Source organism: Salmo trutta, unplaced genomic scaffold (genome assembly GCF_901001165.1).
Source record: "Salmo trutta unplaced genomic scaffold, fSalTru1.1, whole genome shotgun sequence".
Lineage (NCBI taxonomy): Eukaryota > Metazoa > Chordata > Actinopteri > Salmoniformes > Salmonidae > Salmo > Salmo trutta.
The window spans coordinates 149,784-171,789 of NW_021822771.1; the positions used below are offsets into that span (position 1 = coordinate 149,784).

Here is a 22,006-nt window from a genome sequence, read left to right on the forward strand (position 1 = left end):
TGGTTACAGACTGAAACAGGTATGGGTTTGGACATTACACCACATCAGGACAGATCAGACTCCATACTGGTTACAGACTGAAACAGGTATGGGTTTAAACATTACACCCCATCAGGACAGATCAGACTCCATACTGGTTACAGACTGAAACAGGTATGGGTTTAAACAGTACACCACATCAGGACAGATCAGACTCCATACTGGTTACAGACTGAAACAGGTATGGGTTTAAACAGTACACCACATCAGGACAGATCAGACTCCATACTGGTTACAGACTGAAACAGGTATGGGTTTAAACATTACACCACATCAGGACAGATCAGACTCCATACTGGTTACAGACTGAAACAGGTATGGGTTTAAACAGTACACCACATCAGGACAGATCAGACTCCATACTGGTTACAGACTGAAACAGGTATGGGTTTAAACAGTACACCACATCAGGACAGATCAGACTCCATACTGGTTACAGACTGAAACAGGTATGGGTTTAAACATTACACCACATCAGGACAGATCAGACTCCATACTGGTTACAGACTGAAACAGGTATGGGTTTAAACAGTACACCACATCAGGTCAGATCAGACTCCATACTGGTTACAGACTGAAACAGGTATGGGTTTAAACAGTACACCACATCAGGACAGATCAGACTCCATACTGGTTACAGACTGAAACAGGTATGGGTTTAAACAGTACACCACATCAGGACAGATCAGACTCCATACTGGTTACAGACTGAAAAAAGTATGGGTTTAAACATTACACCACATCAGGATAGATCAGACTCCATACTGGTTACAGACTGAAACAGGTATGGGTTTAAACAGTACACCACATCAGGACAGATCAGACTCCATACTGGTTACAGACTGAAACAGGTATGGGTTTAAACAGTACACCACATCAGGACAGATCAGACTCCATACTGGTTACAGACTGAAACAGGTATGCGTTTAAACATTACACCACATTAGAACAGATCAGACTCCATACTGGTTACAGACTGAAACAGGTATGGGTTTAAATAGTACACCACATCAGGACAGATCAGACTCCATACTGGTTACAGACTGAATCAGGTATGGGTTTAAACATTACACCACATCAGGACGGATCAGACTCCATACTGGTTACAGACTGAAACAGGTATGGGTTTAAACATTACACCACATCAGGACAGATCAGAACAAAGGAGTGTCCTAATGTGTCCCTATTTAGTGCACTTGGCCCTGGTCTAAGGTTGTGCACTTAATAGGGAATAGGGCCTTGGTCTAAAGTAGTGCACTATATAGGGAATAGTGCCCTCGTCTAAAGTGGTGCACTATATAGGGAATAGGGCCTTGGTCTAAAGTGGTGCGCTATATAGGGAATAGGGCTCTGGTCTAAAGTAGTGCACTATATAGGGAATATGGTCCTGGTCTAAAGTGGTGCACTATATAGGGAATAGGGCCCTGGTCTAAAGTAGTGCACTATATAAGGAATATGGCCCAGGTCTAAAGTAGTGCACTATATAAGGAATATGGCCCAGGTCTAAAGTAGTGCACTATACAGGGAATAGGTCTCTGGTCTAAAGAAGTGCACTATATAGGGAATAGGGCCCTGGTCTAAAGTGGTGCACTATATAGGGAATATGGCCCAGGTCTAAAGTAGGGCACTATATAGGGAATAGGTCTCTGGTCTAAAGTAGTGCACTATATAGGGAATAGGGCCCTGGTCTAAAGTTGTGCACTGTATAGGAAATAGGGCCCTGGTCTATAGTAGTGCACTATGTAGGGAATAGGTCTCTGGTCTAAAGTAGTGCACTATGTAGGGAATAGGGTCCAATTGGGACGCAATAAAGAACTCTATTGGCTCTATGATGTGAAGGATAATAATTTATTTCCTGCTTCCTTCAAATACAGCCACTCATCTACCACTGAAAACGTCGGGATCTGATTGGGTGTTGTCCAATACCAAGGTGTCTGGATTCTTCAGGGTCAACTACGACAGCGGTAACTGGAATCGTCTCCTCACGCTGCTCAGCACAGACCACGAGGTAACAGTCCATTTGATAATGATGCTTTCTAACCTGCCAAATTACGATGTCTCAGGAAGACCAGCACGAATCCTGCTGACTGGCCCAATATGGAAGACCAGCACAAATCCTGCTGACTGGCCCAATATGGAAGACCAGCACGAATCCTGCTGACTGGCCCAATATGGAAGACCAGCACGAATCCTGCTGACTGGCCCAATATGGAAACCATCACGAATCCTGCTGACTGGCCCAATATGGAGACCAGCATGAATCCTGCTGACTGTCCCAATATGGAAACCATAAATATCTCATTGTCCCTGTGTTTATATTCAGGCTATTCCAGTGATCAACAGAGCCCAGATTGTGGATGATGCTTTTAACCTGGCCAGGTGAGTTCCTCTTCCACACAGCACAATCTTCCGTCTATATCTATAAATTCCTCTGTCTGTATGTAGACTATCTATACATTCCTCTGTCTATATTCTGTCTGTATGTAGACTATCTAAACATTCCTCTGTCTATATTCTGTCTCTATGTAGACTATCTATAAATTCCTCTGTCTGTATTCTGTCTGTATGTAGACTATCTATAAATTCCTCTGTCTGTATGTAGACTATCTATAAATTCCTCTGTCTATATTCTGTCTCTATGTAGACTATCTATACATTCCTCTGTCTGTATTCTGTCTGTATGTAGACTATCTATAAATTCCTCTGTCTAAATTCTGTCTGTATGTAGACTATCTATACATTCCTCTGTCTGTATTCTGTCTGTATGTAGACTATCTATAAATTCCTCTGTCTATATTCTGTCTATATGTAGACAATCTATAAATTCCTCTGTCTGTATGTAGACTATCTATACATGTCTGTGTCTATTTTGTGTCTCTTGCAGGCAGCACCATTTCAGCAGGTGTAATTCCTGGTTGATGTAAATGTAGTTGATGAATGAAGGTGTTTGTGATGCTTGACTGTCTTGGTCCACGTCAGGGCGAGGACAGTCAGCACTACACTGGCTCTGAGAACCACCCTGTTCCTTCAGAGGGAGAGAGAGTACATGCCCTGGCAAACGGCTAACAGGAATCTGGGCTACTTCTTCCTCATGTTCGACCGCAGCGACGTCTACGGACCCATGCAGGTCAGTGTTATAAGTGGGTCCTATATGGCACCCTATTTCTTATGTAGTACTTTGACCAGAGCACTATACGGCACCCTATTCCTTATGTAGTACTTTGACCAGATCACTATATGGCAACCTATTCCTTATGTAGTACTTTGACCAGATCACTATATGGCACCCTATTTCTTATGTAGTACTTTGACCAGAGCACTATATGGCACCCTATTCCTTATGTAGTACTTTGACCAGATCACTATATGGCACCCTATTTCTTATGTAGTACTTTGACCAGAGCACTATATGGCACCCTATTCCTTATGTAGTACTTTGACCAGATCACTATATGGCACCCTATTTCTTATGTAGTACTTTGACCAGAGCACTATATGGCACCCTATTCCTTATGTAGTACTTTGACCAGAGCACTATATGGCACCCTATTCCTTATGTAGTACTTTGACCAGAGCACTATGTGGCAACCTATTCCTTATGTAGTACTTTGACCAGAGCACTATATGGCACCCTATTCTGGCACCCTAATACTGAATATTTTTTAAATGCAAAATCTGCTATTAAGATCAACTCTGTTCTATTTTAATTGACACTGAGGAATACAAATGATAATGATAATGATACCGATAATGATACCGATAATGATAACGATACTGATACCGATAACAATAATGATACTGATACCGATAACGATACTGATAATGATACTGATAACGTCATCCACTAACTCTGATATGTTGTGATGCAGCGAGTTCTGTCCTTATCTTTCAGGCTTACCTCAATAAACAGCAAGTTCTGTTCTTATCTTTCAGGCTTACCTCAATAAACAGCAAGTTCTGTTCTTATCTTTCAGGCTTACCTCAATAAACAGCGAGTTCTGTTCTTATCTTTCAGGCTTACCTCAATAAACAGCGAGTTCTGTTCTTATCTTTCAGGCTTACCTCAATAAACAGAGAGTTATGTCCTTATCTTTCAGGCTTACCTCAATAAACAGAGAGGTCTGTCCTTATCTTTCAGGCTTACCTCAATAAACAGAGAGGTCTGTTCTTATCTTTCAGGCTTGCCTCAATAAACAGAGAGGTCTGTTCTTATCTTTCAGGCTTACCTCAATAAACAAGTCACGCCTCTTTTCAACCACTTCAAGACTATCACTGCTGACTGGACCAAGATTCCTGAGAAAAACACTGACCAGTAAGAACATCTACCTTTCAACATGTTGATGGATACAAAGAGAAAATGTCAAGATAGTTAGAAATTATTTTTAGAAGACAAAACACTCAGTCAGTTCAAAATGACAGATCTTATCCAGATATCATGAATCGACTCAATAAGAGTTTTTTCTCTCTCATTTTAATTTTCCTCTTCTCTCCTCTCCTCTCCTCTCCTCTCCTCTCCTCTCCTCTCGTCTCGTCTCCAGGTACAACCAGGTGAATGCCATCTCTATAGCCTGCAGTACAGGAGTAACAGGCTGTGAGGAGCTGACTACAGGGTGGTTCAAAGACTGGATGAATACGCCTGAGAACAACACGTGAGGACAGAGATCCCTCTCCTCTCCTCTCCTTCCCTCCTCCTCCTCCCCTCTCCTCCCCTCTCCTCTCCTTCCCTCTTTCTCCCTCTCCTCTCCTCGTCCTCCCTCTCCTTCCTCTCCTCTCCTCCTCAATCCTAGTGTTGAAGACTGTTCTTTTCACCTTGACTCTGGCGTTTGATGGCCTGATGCGATGATCACTTTTTACATTGTATGGTCCAGGATTCACACCAACCTGAGGCAGACGGTGTACTGCAGTGCCATCGCAGCAGGAGGGGTGGAGGAGTGGGTTCCATTGCCTCTGAAGCTGGCAAGCTGATGTATGCCCTGGCCTGCACCAGGGTTCCCTGGTTACTGAACAAGTGAGGAGGACTTCTGGCCTGCACCAGGGTTCCCTGGTTACTGAACAGGTGAGGAGGACCTCTGGCCTGCACCAGGGTTCCCTGGTTACTGAACAGGTGAGGAGGACTTCTGGCCTGCACCAGGGTTCCCTGGTTACTGAACAGGTGAGGAGGACCCAGTCTGGCCTGCACCAGGGTTCCCTGGTTACTGAACAGGTGAGGAGGACCTCTGGCCTGCACCAGGGTTCCCTGGTTACTGAACAGGTGAGGAGGACGTCTGGCCTGAACCAGGGTTCCCTGGTTACTGAACAGGTGAGGAGGACCTCTGGCCTGCACCAGGGTTCCCTGGTTACTGAACAGGTGAGGAGGACTTCTGGCCTGCACCAGGGTTCCCTGGTTACTGAACAGGTGAGGAGGACCTCTGGCCTGCACCAGGGTTCCCTGGTTACTGAACAGGTGAGGAGGACGTCTGGCCTGCAACAGGGTTCCCTGGTTACTGAACAGGTGAGGAGGACTTCTGGCCTGCACCAGGGTTCCCTGGTTACTGAACAGGTGAAGAGGACCCAGACTGTGTCCCAAATGGAACCCTTTTCCTTATTTACGGTGCACTACTTCTCTATGAGCCCTCTATGGGCCCTCTATGAGCCCTCTATGAGTCTTCTATGTGCCCTCTATGGGCCTTCTATGAGCCCTCTATGAGCCCTCTATGTGCCCTCTATGTGCCCTCTATGTGCCCTCTATGGGCCCTCTATGAGTCCTCTATGAGCCCTCTATGGGCCCTCTATGTGCCCTCTATGAGCCCTCTATGTGCCCTCTATGTGCCCTCTATGGGCCCTCTATGAGTCCTCTATGTGCCCTCTATGAGCCCTCTATGAGCCCTCTATGGGCCCTCTATGAGCCCTCTATGAGCCCTATGGGTTCTGGTCAAAGTAATGCAGTGTGTAGGAATGGAATATTATTAGTTGGTCATTCTGGTTGTGAAGGATCATTCAGGATGTATCTGATCTGTATGTTTGGGTTTCAGGTATCTGAACTACTGCCTGGATCCAGAGAAGATTCGGAAACAGGATTCCACATTCACCATTGTGTACATTGCTGGTAATGTTGTGGGCCAGTCTTTGGCTTGGGACTTTGTCCGAACCAACTGGGACCACTTGTTTAATGAGTGAGTAGGATCCATCATGTCTATAATGCATCTGTCTAATGTGAACGCTGTAATGTATTGGCTAGTATTCATTCTAATGTTTACGTCCCAAATGGCACCCTAATCCCTATATAGTACACTACCTCTGGTCAAATGTAGTGGCACCCTAATCCCTATATAGTACACTACCTCTGGTCAAAAGTAGTGGCACCCTAATCCCTATATAGTACACTACCTCTGGTCAAAAGTAGTCGCACCCTAATCCCTATATAGTACACTACCTCTGGTCAAAAGTAGTGGCACCCTAATCCCTATATAGTACACTACCTCTGGTCAAAAGTAGTGGCATATAGGGTCATGTTGTAGGCCAGTCTTTGGCTTGGGACTTTGTCAATGACTTTTCAACGTGTTGAATTTTGACCATATTTATGTCTTCTCATGTTGTAGTTACGGAGGGGGATCGTTGTCCTTCGCACGGCTCATTGAAGGCATCACCAGGCGCTTCTCCTCAGAGTTTGAACTAAAACAGGTAAAGTCCGTTCAGAGCTCCTGTGTCTCTGCGTGACTGCGATCAAACCCCAGACGTCCAGTTGTCTTCCTGGTTGGTGATGTCATGCTGCTATAATTAACATAATAAAAGTGTTACCTCATTACGTGCTAATAACAGGTAAAATGAGAGGAGAAAAAAAAAGTCTGGTTAACGAAAAGAAAAAACGGCAGCACACTGGTGGTCCGGATGCTTCCAAACATTTAATGGATCTAGTCAACAACGTTTCAGGAAAACATTCCTTTATCAGGGTGGATGCTGTCGTCATCTAGGAAACAGAAACTCTCAGGAAAACATGGGCCAAATGTCCCTTCCCTTTCAGAAATAGATGAATACTGTCTTAATAAACTGTCAATTCTCTAGTCCTGTATATTTATACTGTCTTAATAACCTGTCAATTCTCTGGTCCTATAGATTAATACTGTCTTAATAGCCTGTCCATTCTCTGGTCCTATAGATTAATACTGTCATCATCTAGGAAACAGAAACTCTCAGGCAAACATGGGCCAAATGTCCCCTTCCCCTTCAGAAATAGATGAATACTGTCTTAATAACCTGTCAATTCTCTGGTCCTATAGATTAATACTGTCTTAATAGCCTGTCCATTCTCTGGTCCTATAGATTAATACTGTCATCATCTAGGAAACAGAAACTCTCAGGCAAACATGGGCCAAATGTCCCCTTCCCCTTCAGAAATAGATGAATACTGTCTTAATAACCTGTCAATTCTTTGGTCCTACAGGTTAATACTGTCTTAATAACCTGTCCATTCTCTGGTCCAATAGATTAATACTGTCTTAATAACCTGTCCATTCTCTGGTCCTATCGATTAATACTGTCTTAATAACCTGTCCATTCTCTGGTCCTATATATTAATACTGTCTTAATAGCCTGTCCATTCTCTGGTCCAATAGATTAATACTGTCTTAATAACCTGTCCATTATCTGGTCCTATAGATTAATACTGTCTTAATAACCTGTCCATTCTCTGGTCCTATAGGTTAATACTGTCTTAATAACCTGTCCATTCTCTGGTCCTATAGTTGCAGCAGTTCATTGAGGAGAATGCAGAGCAGGGTTTTGGTTCAGCCACACTAGCAGTGGACCAGGCCCTGGAGAGAACCAAAGCCAACATGAAGTGGGTCGCAGAGAACAAGGAAGACATCCTCACATGGTTCACTGTTAATTCAGCATAAATTTATTTGTGGACTGTTTGGAGATTAAATTTATATTTGGAGAATGCAGGTATGTTTAATAATTTAGAATGAATTATTTTTCTGAAATATTTGCTAAGAATTTTTACTGAGAACCAATAAAGTTTACATTTGTAAAAATGTATAGAATATATTGTATTGTGTAAAAAAAAAATAGAGAAGTTTGAGTCAGGAGACTGTGAAGTCAGACAGGTCCAGCTTTATAATCAGTCTTTAAAGAAGAACTCTACAGGACAGGAAGAGAGGAGAGGAGAGGAGAGGAGAGGAGAGGAGAGGAGAGGAGAGGAGAGGAAGGAGAGGAGAGGAGAGGAGGAGGAGAGGAGGAGGAGGAGAGGAGGAGAGGAGGAGAGGAGGAGAGGAGTGGAGAGGAGAGGAGAGGAGGAGAGGAGAGGAGAGGAGGGGAGGAGAGGAGAGGAGAGGAGGGGAGGGGAGGGGAGGGGAGGGGAGGAGGAGGAGAGAGGAGGGGAGGAGGGGAGGAGGGGAGGAGAGGAGGAGAGGAGGAGAGGAGAACGTGTGAAGTCAGACAAGTTCAGCTCTGTAATCAGTATAAAGTAGAACTAGACAAGAGAAGAGCTCTCCTCTCCTTCCGTTTACTGCCTTCCTCATCAGTCAGTGACCAACAGCTCTCCTCTCCTCTCCTTCAGTTTACATCGTCCCTCTGAAACTGACAGAATCTCCCTTAATTAGTGGTCTATATCCTCTCTGTCATCGTCCCTCTGAAACTGACAGTATCTCCCTTCATTAGTGGTCTGTATCCTCTCTGTCATCGTCCCTCTGAAACTGACATTTTACTAAATAGCATGAGATGGGTCTTAGAATGTCTCAGAATGCCCTGTGTTACAGAGACTGCACTGAGCCAGCGAGCCGTGCCCCTCCCGCCTCTTGCCAATGGTCAGAGGGAATCTGTTGTCTGTAATCCCAACATGGAAGCTAGTAGCTAGAGGACGAGCCCAGAGGATGAAGGGCAGAGAGACACAGCCAGGAGTAGGTCACTACAACTCCAACGCAGCTCAGTGCAGATCACATTCACCTTGCTGATGGCCTTGTGGAGTAGGTCACTACAACTCCAACGCAGCTCAGTGCAGATCACATTCGACATTCACTACATTCACCTTACCGATGGCCTCGTGCAACAGCCTTTGACTGTGAGGCTGAACTGCATTGTTTACACAACAACCTTACTGCTAAAGATCACTGACAACTACAATGTCTTCTCCCACACGAGAGTATTTTATTTCTCTATGCTGTGTTGGGTCTGCAGTGGTGGGTCCACACAGAGTAACCCGTCAGTCATGCTGGTGCCAGTGTTCACGGTGGAATGTGATTGGTTGGCTGGATGGCTTGACGGCTGGGTGGGGAATGTAGAGGTGGGGCTTAGGGATGGAGGGGGAGGGGGGGAATGGAGATTGGACACTGTGTTTGCTCTAAATTTAGCCAATGGCTCGGCTGGGGTGGAGCTAATCCTCTTTGGCCTGAATTAGGATTACCAGGCAGCTTTACCACTATGGAGCCTCTATGAAAACAATACTATACACAGGAAGTACCAGGCAGCTTTACCACTATGGCGCCTCTATGAAAACAATACTATACACACGAAGTACCAGGCAGCTTTACCACTATGGAGCCTCTATGAAAACAATATTATACACAGGAAGTACCAGGCAGCTTTACCACTATGGAGCCTCTATGAAAACAATACTATACACAGGAAGTACCAGGCAGCTTTAACTCTAAAAAGCCTCTATGAAAACAATACTATACACAGGAAGTACCAGGCAGCTTTACCACTATGGCGCCTCTATGAAAACAATACTATACACAGGAAGTACCAGGCAGCTTTACCACTATGGAGCCTCTATGAAAACAATACTATACACAGGAAGTACCAGGCAGCTTTACCACTATGGAGCCTCTATGAAAACAATACTATACACAGGAAGTACCAGGCAGCTTTACCACTATGGCGCCTCTATGAAAACAAATGAAAATGTATTTCTACGAGGTAATAACATGGCTATATACAGGGAGTACCAGGTAATAACATGGCTATATACAGGGAGTACCAGGTAATAACATGGCTATATACAGGGGGTACCAGGTAATAACATGGCTATATACAGGGAGTACCAGGTGATAACATGGCTATATACAGGGAGTACCAGGTAATAACATGGCTATATACAGGGAGTACTAGTACTGAGTCAATGTGCATTAAATATTTTTGAATGAATCTACACCCAATACCCCATAATGACATCACAATACCCCATAATGACATCACAATACCCCACAATGACATCACAATACCCCATAATGACATCACAATATCCCATAATGACATCACAATACCCCATAATGACAAAGCGAAGACAGGTTTTCAGAAATACCTTATTTACATCAGTATTCAGACCCTTTGTTAAGAGACTCAAAATTGAGCTCAGGTGCATCCTGTTTCCATTGATCTTCCTTGAGATGTTTCTAAAACTTGATTGGAGTCCACCTGTGCTTTGAATTCAAATGATTGGACATGATTTGGAAAGGCACACACCTGTCTATATAAAGTCCCACAGTTGACAGTGCATATCAGAGCAAAAACCAAGCCATGATGTCAAACGAATTGTCCGTTGAGCTCCAAGACAGGATTGTGTCGAGGCACAGATCTGGGGAAGGGTACCAAAACATTTCTGTAGCATTGAAGGTCCCCAAGAACACAGTGGCCTCCAGCATCAATAAATGGAATAAGTTTGGAACCACCAAGACTCTTCCTAGAGCTGGCCCCCGGCCAAACTGAACAATCGGGGGAGAAGGGCCTTGGTCAGGGAGGTGACCAAGAACCCGATGGTCACTCTGACAGAGCTCCAGAGTTCCTCTGTGGAGATGGGAGAACCTTCCAGGCCTTTATGGTAGAGTGGCCAGACGGAAGCCACTCCTCAGTAAAAGGCACATGACAGCTCACTTGGTGTTTGTCAAAAGGCACCCAAAGGACTCTCAGACCATGAGAAACAAGATTCTCTGGTCTGATGAAACCAAGATTTCATTGTTTGGCCTGAATGTCAAGTTTCACGTCTGGGGGAAACCTGGAACCATCACTACAGTGAAGCATGGTGGTGGCAGCATCATGTCTGGAGGAAACCTGGCTCCATCCCTATGGCGAAGCATGGTGGTGGCAGCATCATGTCTGGAGGAAACCTGGCTCCATCCCTACGGTGAAGCATGGAGGTGGCAGCGTCATGCTGTGGGGTTGTTTTTCAGCGGCAGGGACTAGGAAGACTTGTCAGGATCGAGGCAAAGATGAACGGAGCAATGTACAGAGAGATCCTTGATTAAAACCTGCTCCAGAGTGCTCAGGACCTCAGACTGGGGCGAAGGTTCACCTTCCAACAGGACAACGACCCTAAGCACACAGCCAAGACAATGCAGGAGTGGCTTCAGGACACGTCTCTTAATGTCCTTGAGTGACCCAGCCAGAGCCCGGACTTGAACCCGATCGAACATCTCTGAAGAAACCTGAAAATAGCTGTGCAGCGACGCTCCCCATCCAACCTGACAGAGCTTGAGAGGATCTGCAGAGAAGAATGGGAGAAACTCCCCAAATACAGATGTGCCAAGCTAGTAGCGTCATACCCAAGAAAACTCAAGGCTGTAATCGCTGCAAAAGTTGCTTTACATTTACATAAGTCTGAATACTTATGTAAATATAATATTTCTGTTGTTTATTTTTTATACATATGCAAAAATAAAATAAAAACAGTTTTTGCTTTTTGTCAATATAGGGTATTGTGTGTAGATTGATGAGGAACAAAAACAATTTAATCCATTTTAGAATAAGTCTGTAACATAACAAAATGTGGAAAAAGTCAAGGATGCTGAATACGTTCTGAATGTACTGCATCTACCTCCATCACTCCAATATCCCTGTCTCCTTCCCCCTATACATATCTACCTCCATCACTCCAGTATCCCTGTCTCCTTCCCCCTATACATATCTACCTCCATCACTCCAGTATCCCTGTCACCTTCCCCCTATACATATCTACCTCCATCACTCTAGTATCCCTGTCACCTTCTCCCTATACATATCTACCTCCATCACTCCAGTATCCCTGTCTCCTTCCCCCTATACATATCTACCTCCATCACTCCAGTATCCCTGTCTCCTTCCCCTATACATATCTACCTCCATCACTCCAGTATCCCTGTCTCCTTCCCCCTATACATATCTACCAGTGTCCCTCCAGTATCCCTGTCTCCTTCCCCCTATACATATCTACCTCCATCACTCCAGTATCCCTGCCTCCTTCCCCCTATACATATCTACCTCCATCCCTCCAGTATCCCTGTCCCCTTCCCCCTATACATATCTACCTCCATCACTCCAGTATCCCTGTCTCCTATACATATCTACCTCCATCACTCCAGTATCCTTGTCTCCTTCCCCCTATACATATCTACCTCCATCACTCCAGTATCCCTGTCCCCTTCCCCCTATTTATATCTACCTCCATCACTCCAGTATCCCTGTCTCCTATACATATCTACCTCCATCACTCCAGTATCCCTGTCTCCTTCCCTCTATACATATCTACCTCCATCACTCCAGTATCCCTGTCCCATTCTCCCTATACATATCTACCTCCATCACTCCAGTATCCCTGTCTCCTTCCCCCTATACATATCTACCTCCATCACTCCAGTATCCCTGTCCCCTATACATATCTACCTTTATCACTCCAGTATCCCTGTCCCCTTCCTCCTATACATATCTACCTCCATCACTCCAGTATCCGTGTCTCCTTCCCCCTATACATATCTACCTCCATCACTCCAGTATCCCTGTCCCCTTCCCCCTAAACATATCTACCTCCATCACTCCAGTATCCCTTCCTCCTTCACCCTATACATATCTACCTCCATCACTCCAGTATCCCTGCACATGTAAATATGGTACTGTAACTGACTTTTTAAATAGTTCCTGTATATAGTATGTTTACTTACTGATATTATTGTGTATTTCATATTTCCTATTCTTATTTATTGCGCATTTTTTTTCTAGTAATACATTGTATTGATTATTGTATTTTGGGGGTTTTGAGTTTGCAATAAAGACATTTCATTGTACTTGTGCATGTGATGTTAAAACTTGAAACTTGAAGCATATTGTCGTCGATGATCAGGCCAACCACCGTTGTCTCGTCAGCAAACGTGATGACGGTGTTGGAGTTGTCCGCGGCCATGCAGTCGTGGGTAATCAGGGAGTACAGGAGGGGACTAAGAATGCACCCCCTGAGGGGCAGTTTGGTGTAAGTGTTGTTACCTACCCTTACCACCTGGGGGCGGCCCGTCAGGAAGTCCTTGATCCAGTTGCAGAGGGAGGTGTTTAGTCCCAGGGACCTTAGCTTAGTGATTTGCTTTGAGGGCACTATGGTGTTGAACGCTGAGCTGTAGTCAATGAATAGCATTCTCACATAGGTGTTCCTCTAGTCCAAGTGGGAAAGGGCAGTGTGGAGTGCAATAGAGATTGAGCCATCTGCGGATCTGTTGGGGCGGTATGCGAATTGGAGTTGGTCTAGGGTGTTCTGGGATGATGCTGTTGATGTGAACCATGACAAGCCTTTCAAAGCTCTTCATGGCTACAGATGTGAGTGCTACGGGGTGATAGTCATTTAGGCAGGTTACCTTGGTGTTCTTGGGCACAGGGACTATGGTGGTCTGCTTGAAATATGTTGGTATTACAGACTAGGTCAGGGAGAGGTTGAAACATGTAAATATTACAGACTGGGTCAGGGAGAGGTTGAAACATGTAGATATTACAGACTGGGTCAGGGAGAGATTGAAACATGTAGATATTACAGATTGGGTCAGGGAGAGGTTGAAACATGTAGATATTACAGACTGGGTCAGGGAGAGGTTGAACATGTAGATATTACAGACTGGGTCAGGGAAAGGTTGAACATGTAGATATTACAGACTGGGTCAGGGAGAGGTTGAAACATGTAGATATTACAGACTGGGTCAGGGAGAGGTTGAACATGTAGATATTACAGACTGGGTCAGGGAGAGGTTGAAACATGTAGATATTACAGACTGGGTCAGGTTGAAACATGGAGATATTACAGACTGGGTCAGGTTGAAACATGTAGATATTACAGACTGGGTCAGGGAGAGGTTGAAACATGTAGATATTACAGACTGGGTCAGGTTGAAACATGGAGATATTACAGACTGGGTCAGGTTGAAACATGTAGATATTACAGACTGGGTCAGGGACAGGTTGAAACATGTAGATATTACAGACTGGGTCAGGTTGAAAAATGTAGATATTACAGACTGGGTCAGGGAGAGGTTGAAACATGTAGATATTACAGATTGGGTCAGGGAGAGGTTGAACATGTAGATATTACAGACTGGGTCAGGGAGAGGTTGAACATGTAGATATTACAGACTGGGTCAGGGAGAGGTTGAACATGTAGATATTACAGACTGGGCCAGGGAGAGGTTGAACATGTAGATATTACAGACTGGGTCAGGGAGAGGTTGAAACATGTAGATATTACAGACTGAGTCTGGTTGAACAATGTAGATATTACAGACTGGGTCAGGTTGAAACATGTAGATATTACAGACTGGGTCAGGGATAGGTTGAAACATGTAGATATTACAGACTGGGTCAGGGAGAGGTTGAAACATGTAGATATTACAGACTGGGTCAGGTTGAAACATGTAGATATTACAGACTGGGTCAGGGAGAGGTTGAACATGTAGATATTACAGACTAGGTCAGGGAGAGATTGAAACATGTAGATATTACAGACTGGGTCAGGTTGAACATGTAGATATTACAGACTGGGTCAGGGAGAGGTTGAAACATGTAGATATTACAAACTGGGTAAGGGAGAGGTTGAAACATGTAGATATTACAGACTGGGTCAGGGAGAGGTTGAAACATGTAGATATTACAGACAGGGTCAGGTTGAAACATGTAAATATTACAGACTGGGTCAGGTTAAAACATGTAGATATTACAGACTGGGTCAGGATGAAACATGAAGATATTACAAACTGGGTAAAGTTGAAACATGTAGATATTACAGACTGGGTCAGGGAGAGGTTGAAACATGTAGATATTACAGACTGGGTCAGGGAGAGGTTGAACATGTAGATATTACAGACTGGGTCAGGGGGAGGTTGAAACATGTAGATATTACAGACAGGGTCAGGTTGAAACATGTTGATAGTACAGACTGGGTCAGGTTGAAACATGTAGATATTACAGACTGGGTCAGGTTGAAACATGGAGATATTACAGACTGGGTCAGGTTGAAACATGTAGATATTACAGACTGGGTCAGGGACAGGTTGAAACATGTAGATATTACAGACTGGGTCAGGTTGAAAAATGTAGATATTACAGACTGGGTCAGGGAGAGGTTGAAACATGTAGATATTACAGATTGGGTCAGGGAGAGGTTGAACATGTAGATATTACAGACTGGGTCAGGGAGAGGTTGAACATGTAGATATTACAGACTGGGTCAGGGAGAGGTTGAACATGTAGATATTACAGACTGGGCCAGGGAGAGGTTGAACATGTAGATATTACAGACTGGGTCAGGGAGAGGTTGAAACATGTAGATATTACAGACTGAGTCTGGTTGAACAATGTAGATATTACAGACTGGGTCAGGTTGAAACATGTAGATATTACAGACTGGGTCAGGGATAGGTTGAAACATGTAGATATTACAGACTGGGTCAGGGAGAGGTTGAAACATGTAGATATTACAGACTGGGTCAGGTTGAAACATGTAGATATTACAGACTGGGTCAGGGAGAGGTTGAACATGTAGATATTACAGACTGGGTCAGGGAGAGATTGAAACATGTAGATATTACAGACTGGGTCAGGTTGAACATGTAGATATTACAGACTGGGTCAGGGAGAGGTTGAAACATGTAGATATTACAAACTGGGTAAGGGAGAGGTTGAAACATGTAGATATTACAGACTGGGTCAGGGAGAGGTTGAAACATGTAGATATTACAGACAGGGTCAGGTTGAAACATGTAAATATTACAGACTGGGTCAGGTTAAAACATGTAGATATTACAGACTGGGTCAGGATGAAACATGAAGATATTACAAACTGGGTAAAGTTGAAACATGTAGATATTACAGACTGGGTCAGGGAGAGGTTGAAACATGTAGATATTACAGACTGGGTCAGGGAGAGGTTGAACATGTAGATATTACAGACTGGGTCAGGGGGAGGTTGAAACATGTAGATATTACAGACAGGGTCAGGTTGAAACATGTTGATAGTACAGACTGGGTCAGGTTGAAACATGTAGATATTACAGACTGGGTCAGGGAGAGGTTGAACATGTAGATATTACAGACTGGGTCAGGGAGAGGTTGAAACATGTAGATATTACAGACTGGGTAAGGGAGAGGATGAAACATGTAGATATTACAGACTGGGCCAGGGAGAGGTTGAAACATGTAAATATTACAGACTGGGTCAGGGAGAGGTTGAACATGTAGATATTACAGACTGGGTCAGGGGGAGGTTGAAACATGTAGATATTACAGACAGGGTCAGGTTGAAACATGTTGATAGTACAGACTGGGTCAGGTTGAAACATGTAGATATTACAGACTGGGTCAGGGAGAGGTTGAACATGTAGATATTACAGACTGGGTCAGGGAGAGGTTGAAACATGTAGATATTACAGACTGGGTAAGGGAGAGGATGAAACATGTAGATATTACAGACTGGGCCAGGGAGAGGTTGAAACATGTAGATATTACAGACAGGGTCAGGTTGAAACATGTAGATAATACACACTGGGTCAGGTTGAAACATGTAGATATTACAGACTGGGTTAGGATGAAACATGAAGATATTACAAACTGGGTAAAGTTGAAACATGTAGATATTACAGACTGGGTCAGGGAGAGGTTGAAACATGTAGATATTACAGACTGGGTCAGGTTGAAACATGTAGATATTACAGACTGGGTCAGGGAGAGGTTGAAACATGTAGATATTACAGACTGGGTCAGGGAGAGGTTGAAACATGTAGATATTACAGACTGGGTCAAGGAGAGGTTGAAACATGGAGTTATTACAGACTGGGTCAGGGAGAGGTTGAACATGTAGATATTACAGACTGGGTCAGGGAGAGGTTGAAACATGTAGATATTACAGACTGGGTCAGGTTGAACATGTAAATATTACAGACTGGGTCAGGGAGAGGTTGAAACATGAAGATATTACAGACTGGGTCAGGTTGAAACATGTAGATATTACAGACTGGGTCAGGTTGAAACATGTAGATATTACAGACTGGGTCAGGTTGAAACATGAAGATATTACAAACTGGGTCAAGTTGAAACATGTAGATATTACAGATTGGGTCAGGGAGAGGTTGAAACATGTAGATATTACAGACTGGGTCCGGGAGAGGTTGAACATATAGATATTACAGACTGGGTCAGGGAGAGATTGAAACATGTAGATATTACAGACTGAGTCAGGTTGAAACATGTAGATATTACAGACTGGGTCAGGGAGAGGTTGAAACATGTAGATATTACAGACTGGGTCAGGGAGAGGTTGAAACATGTAGATATTACAGACTGGGTCAAGGAGAGGTTGAAACATGGAGTTATTACAGACTGGGTCAGGGAGAGGTTGAACATGTAGATATTACAGACTGGGTCAGGGAGAGGTTGAAACATGTAGATATTACAGACTGGGTCAGGTTGAACATGTAGATATTACAGACTGGGTCAGGGAGAGGTTGAAACATGAAGATATTACAGACTGGGTCAGGTTGAAACATGTAGATATTACAGACTGGGTCAGGTTGAAACATGTAGATATTACAGACTGGGTCAGGTTGAAACATGAAGATATTACAAACTGGGTCAAGTTGAAACATGTAGATATTACAGATTGGGTCAGGGAGAGGTTAAAACATGTAGATATTACAGACTGGGTCCGGGAGAGGTTGAACATATAGATATTACAAACTGGGTCAGGGAGAGATTGAAACATGTAGATATTACAGACTGAGTCAGGTTGAAACATGTAGATATTACAGACTGGGTCAGGGAGAGGTTGAAACATGTAGATATTACAGACTGGGTCAGGTTGAAACATGTAGATATTACAGACTGGGTCAGGGAGAGGTTGAACATGTAGATATTACAGACTAGGTCAGGGAGAGATTGAAACATGTAGATATTACAGACTGGGTCAGGTTGAACATGTAGATATTACAGACTGGGTCAGGGAGAGGTTGAAACATGTAGATATTACAAACTGGGTAAGGGAGAGGTTGAAACATGTAGATATTACAGACTGGGTCAGGGAGAGGTTGAAACATGTCGATATTACAGATAGGGTCAGGTTGAAACATGTAAATATTACAGACTGGGTCAGGTTAAAACATGTAGATATTACAGACTGGGTCAGGATGAAACATGAAGATATTACAAACTGGGTAAAGTTGAAACATGTAGATATTACAGACTGGGTCAGGGAGAGGTTGAAACATGTAGATATTACAGACTGGGTCAGGGAGAGGTTGAACATGTAGATATTACAGACTGGGTCAGGGGGAGGTTGAAACATGTAGATATTACAGACAGGGTCAGGGAGAGGTTGAACATGTAGATATTACAGACTGGGTCAGGGAGAGGTTGAAACATGTAGATATTACAGACTGGGTAAGGGAGAGGATGAAACATGTAGATATTACAGACTGGGCCAGGGAGAGGTTGAAACATGTAGATATTACAGACAGGGTCAGGTTGAAACATGTAGATAATACACACTGGGTCAGGTTGAAACATGTAGATATTACAGACTGGGTCAGGATGAAACATGAAGATATTACAAACTGGGTAAAGTTGAAACATGTAGATATTACAGACTGGGTCAGGGAGAGGTTGAAACATGTAGATATTACAGACTGGGTCAGGTTGAAACATGTAGATATTACAGACTGGGTCAGGGAGAGGTTGAACATGTAGATATTACAGACTAGGTCAGGGAGAGATTGAAACATGTAGATATTACAGACTGGGTCAGGTTGAACATGTAGATATTACAGACTGGGTCAGGGAGAGGTTGAAACATGTAGATATTACAAACTGGGTAAGGGAGAGGTTGAAACATGTAGATATTACAGACTGGGTCAGGGAGAGGTTGAAACATGTAGATATTACAGACAGGGTCAGGTTGAAACATGTAAATATTACAGACTGGGTCAGTTTAAAACATGTAGATATTACAGACTGGGTCAGGATGAAACATGAAGATATTACAAACTGGGTAAATTTGAAACATGTAGATATTACAGACTGGGTCAGGGAGAGGTTGAAACATGTAGATATTACAGACTGGGTCAGGGAGAGGTTGAACATGTAGATATTACAGACTGGGTCAGGGGGAGGTTGAAACATGTAGATATTACAGACAGGGTCAGGTTGAAACATGTTGATAGTACAGACTGGGTCAGGTTGAAACATGTAGATATTACAGACTGGGTCAGGGAGAGGTTGAACATGTAGATATTACAGACTGGGTCAGGGAGAGGTTGAAACATGTAGATATTACAGACTGGGTCAGGGGGAGGTTGAAACATGTAGATATTACAGACAGGGTCAGGTTGAAACATGTTGATAGTACAGACTGGGTCAGGTTGAAACATGTAGATATTACAGACTGGGCCAGGGAGAGGTTGAAACATGTAGATATTACAGACAGGGTCAGGTTGAAACATGTAGATAATACACACTGGGTCAGGTTGAAACATGTAGATATTACAGACTGGGTCAGGGAGAGGTTGAAACATGTAGATATTACAGACTGGGTCAAGGAGAGGTTGAAACATGGAGTTATTACAGACTGGGTCAGGGAGAGGTTGAACATGTAGATATTACAGACTGGGTCAGGGAGAGGTTGAAACATGTAGATATTACAGACTGGGTCAGGTTGAACATGTAGATATTACAGACTGGGTCAGGGAGAGGTTGAAACATGAAGATATTACAGACTGGGTCAAGGAGAGGTTGAAACATGTAGATATTACAGACTGGGTCAGGGAGAGGTTGAAACATGTAGATATTACAGACTGGGTCAGGGAGAGGTTGAAACATGTAGATATTACAGACTGGGTCAGGTTGAAACATGTAGATATTACAGACTGGGTTAGGATGAAACATGAAGATATTACAAACTGGGTAAAGTTGAAACATGTAGATATTACAGACTGGGTCAGGGAGAGGTTGAAACATGTAGATATTACAGACTGGGTCAGGTTGAAACATGTAGATATTACAGACTGGGTCAGGGAGAGGTTGAAACATGTAGATATTACAGACTGGGTCAGGGAGAGGTTGAAACATGTAGATATTACAGACTGGGTCAAGGAGAGGTTGAAACATGGAGATATTACAGACTGGGTCAGGGAGAGGTTGAACATGTAGATATTACAGACTGGGTCAGGGAGAGGTTGAAACATGTAGATATTACAGACTGGGTCAGGTTGAACATGTAGATATTACAGACTGGGTCAGGGAGAGGTTGAAACATGAAGATATTACAGACTGGGTCAGGTTGAAACATGTAGATATTACAGACTGGGTCAGGTTGAAACATGTAGATATTACAGACTGGGTCAGGTTGAAACATGAAGATATTACAAACTGGGTCAAGTTGAAACATGTAGATATTACAGACTGGGTCAGGGAGAGGTTGAAACATGTAGATATTACAGACTGGGTCCGGGAGAGGTTGAACATATAGATATTACAGACTGGGTCAGGGAGAGATTGAAACATGTAGATATTACAGACTGAGTCAGGTTGAAACATGTAGATATTACAGACTGGGTCAGGGAGAGGTTGAAACATGTAGATATTACAGACTGGGTCAGGGAGAGGTTGAAACATGTAGATATTACAGACTGGGTCAAGGAGAGGTTGAAACATGGAGTTATTACAGACTGGGTCAGGGAGAGGTTGAACATGTAGATATTACAGACTGGGTCAGGGAGAGGTTGAAACATGTAGATATTACAGACTGGGTCAGGTTGAACATGTAGATATTACAGACTGGGTCAGGGAGAGGTTGAAACATGAAGATATTACAGACTGGGTCAGGTTGAAACATGTAGATATTACAGACTGGGTCAGGTTGAAACATGTAGATATTACAGACTGGGTCAGGTTGAAACATGAAGATATTACAAACTGGGTCAAGTTGAAACATGTAGATATTACAGATTGGGTCAGGGAGAGGTTGAAACATGTAGATATTACAGACTGGGTCCGGGAGAGGTTGAACATATAGATATTACAGACTGGGTCAGGGAGAGATTGAAACATGTAGATATTACAGACTGAGTCAGGTTGAAACATGTAGATATTACAGACTGGGTCAGGAGAGTTGAAACTGTAGATATTACAGACTGGGTCAAGGGAGAGGTTGAAACATGGAGTTATTACAGACTGGGTCAGGGAGAGGTTGAACATGTAGATATTACAGAGCTGGGTCAGGGAGAGGTTGAAAACATGTAGATATTACAGACTGGGTCAGGTTGAACAATGTAGATATTACAGACTGGGTCAGGGAGAGGTTGAAACATAAGATATTACAGACTGGGTCAGGTTGAAACATGTAGATATTACAGACCTGGGTCATGGTTGAAACATGTAGATATTACAGACTGGGTCAAGGTTGGAAACATGAAGATATTACAAACTGGGTCAAGTTGAAAACATGTAGATATACAGATTGGGTCAGGGAGAGGTTGAAACATGTAGATATTACAGACTGGTTCCGGGAGAGGTGAACATATAGATATACGAGACGGGTCAGGGAGAGATTGTAAAACATGTAGATATACAGACTGAGTCAGGTTGAAACATGTAGATATACAGATGGGTCGGGAGAGGTTTGAAACATGGAATTTAAAGACTGGTCCGGTTGAAAACATGTAGCGATATTCAGACTGGGTTCAGGTTGAAACATGTAGATATACAGATTGAAACATGTAGATAC

General features: G+C 43.5%; 2 protein-coding genes across 2 annotated transcripts; both read left to right on the plus strand.

Annotated features, from left to right (window-relative positions):
* Nucleotides 1-1,851: 1,851 nt before the first annotated feature.
* Nucleotides 1,852-5,167, plus strand: LOC115184271 (aminopeptidase N-like). The gene is made up of 6 exons (XM_029745316.1): nucleotides 1,852-2,047; nucleotides 2,363-2,418; nucleotides 3,019-3,166; nucleotides 4,260-4,351; nucleotides 4,578-4,688; nucleotides 4,908-5,167. Exons 3-6 carry the CDS (start codon nucleotides 3,086-3,088, stop codon nucleotides 5,002-5,004), a joined length of 381 nt encoding a protein of 126 aa, XP_029601176.1. The 5' UTR covers nucleotides 1,852-2,047; nucleotides 2,363-2,418; nucleotides 3,019-3,085; the 3' UTR covers nucleotides 5,005-5,167.
* On the plus strand, nucleotides 5,004-8,060 carry LOC115184268 (aminopeptidase N-like). The gene is made up of 6 exons (XM_029745314.1): nucleotides 5,004-5,027; nucleotides 5,144-5,414; nucleotides 5,539-5,578; nucleotides 6,051-6,191; nucleotides 6,618-6,699; nucleotides 7,761-8,060. The coding sequence occupies exons 1-6, from the start codon at nucleotides 5,004-5,006 to the stop codon at nucleotides 7,911-7,913; spliced, it is 711 nt and encodes a 236-aa protein (XP_029601174.1). The 3' UTR covers nucleotides 7,914-8,060.
* Nucleotides 8,061-22,006: the final 13,946 nt, after the last annotated feature.

Excerpts from the sequence above, each read along its gene's own strand:
- LOC115184271 (XM_029745316.1), top strand. The coding sequence starts at position 3,086 with ATGCCCTGGCAAACGGCTAACAGGAATCTGGGCTACTTCTTCCTCATG. Across the intron at positions 3,167-4,259 it reads ACGTCTACGGACCCATGCAG|GCTTACCTCAATAAACAAGT; the intron begins GTCAGTGTTATA and ends CTTATCTTTCAG. Across the intron at positions 4,689-4,907 it reads AATACGCCTGAGAACAACAC|GATTCACACCAACCTGAGGC; the intron begins GTGAGGACAGAG and ends TGTATGGTCCAG.
- LOC115184268 (XM_029745314.1), top strand. The coding sequence starts at position 5,004 with ATGTATGCCCTGGCCTGCACCAGG. Across the intron at positions 6,192-6,617 it reads TGGGACCACTTGTTTAATGA|TTACGGAGGGGGATCGTTGT; the intron begins GTGAGTAGGATC and ends CTCATGTTGTAG. Across the intron at positions 6,700-7,760 it reads CAGAGTTTGAACTAAAACAG|TTGCAGCAGTTCATTGAGGA; the intron begins GTAAAGTCCGTT and ends CTGGTCCTATAG.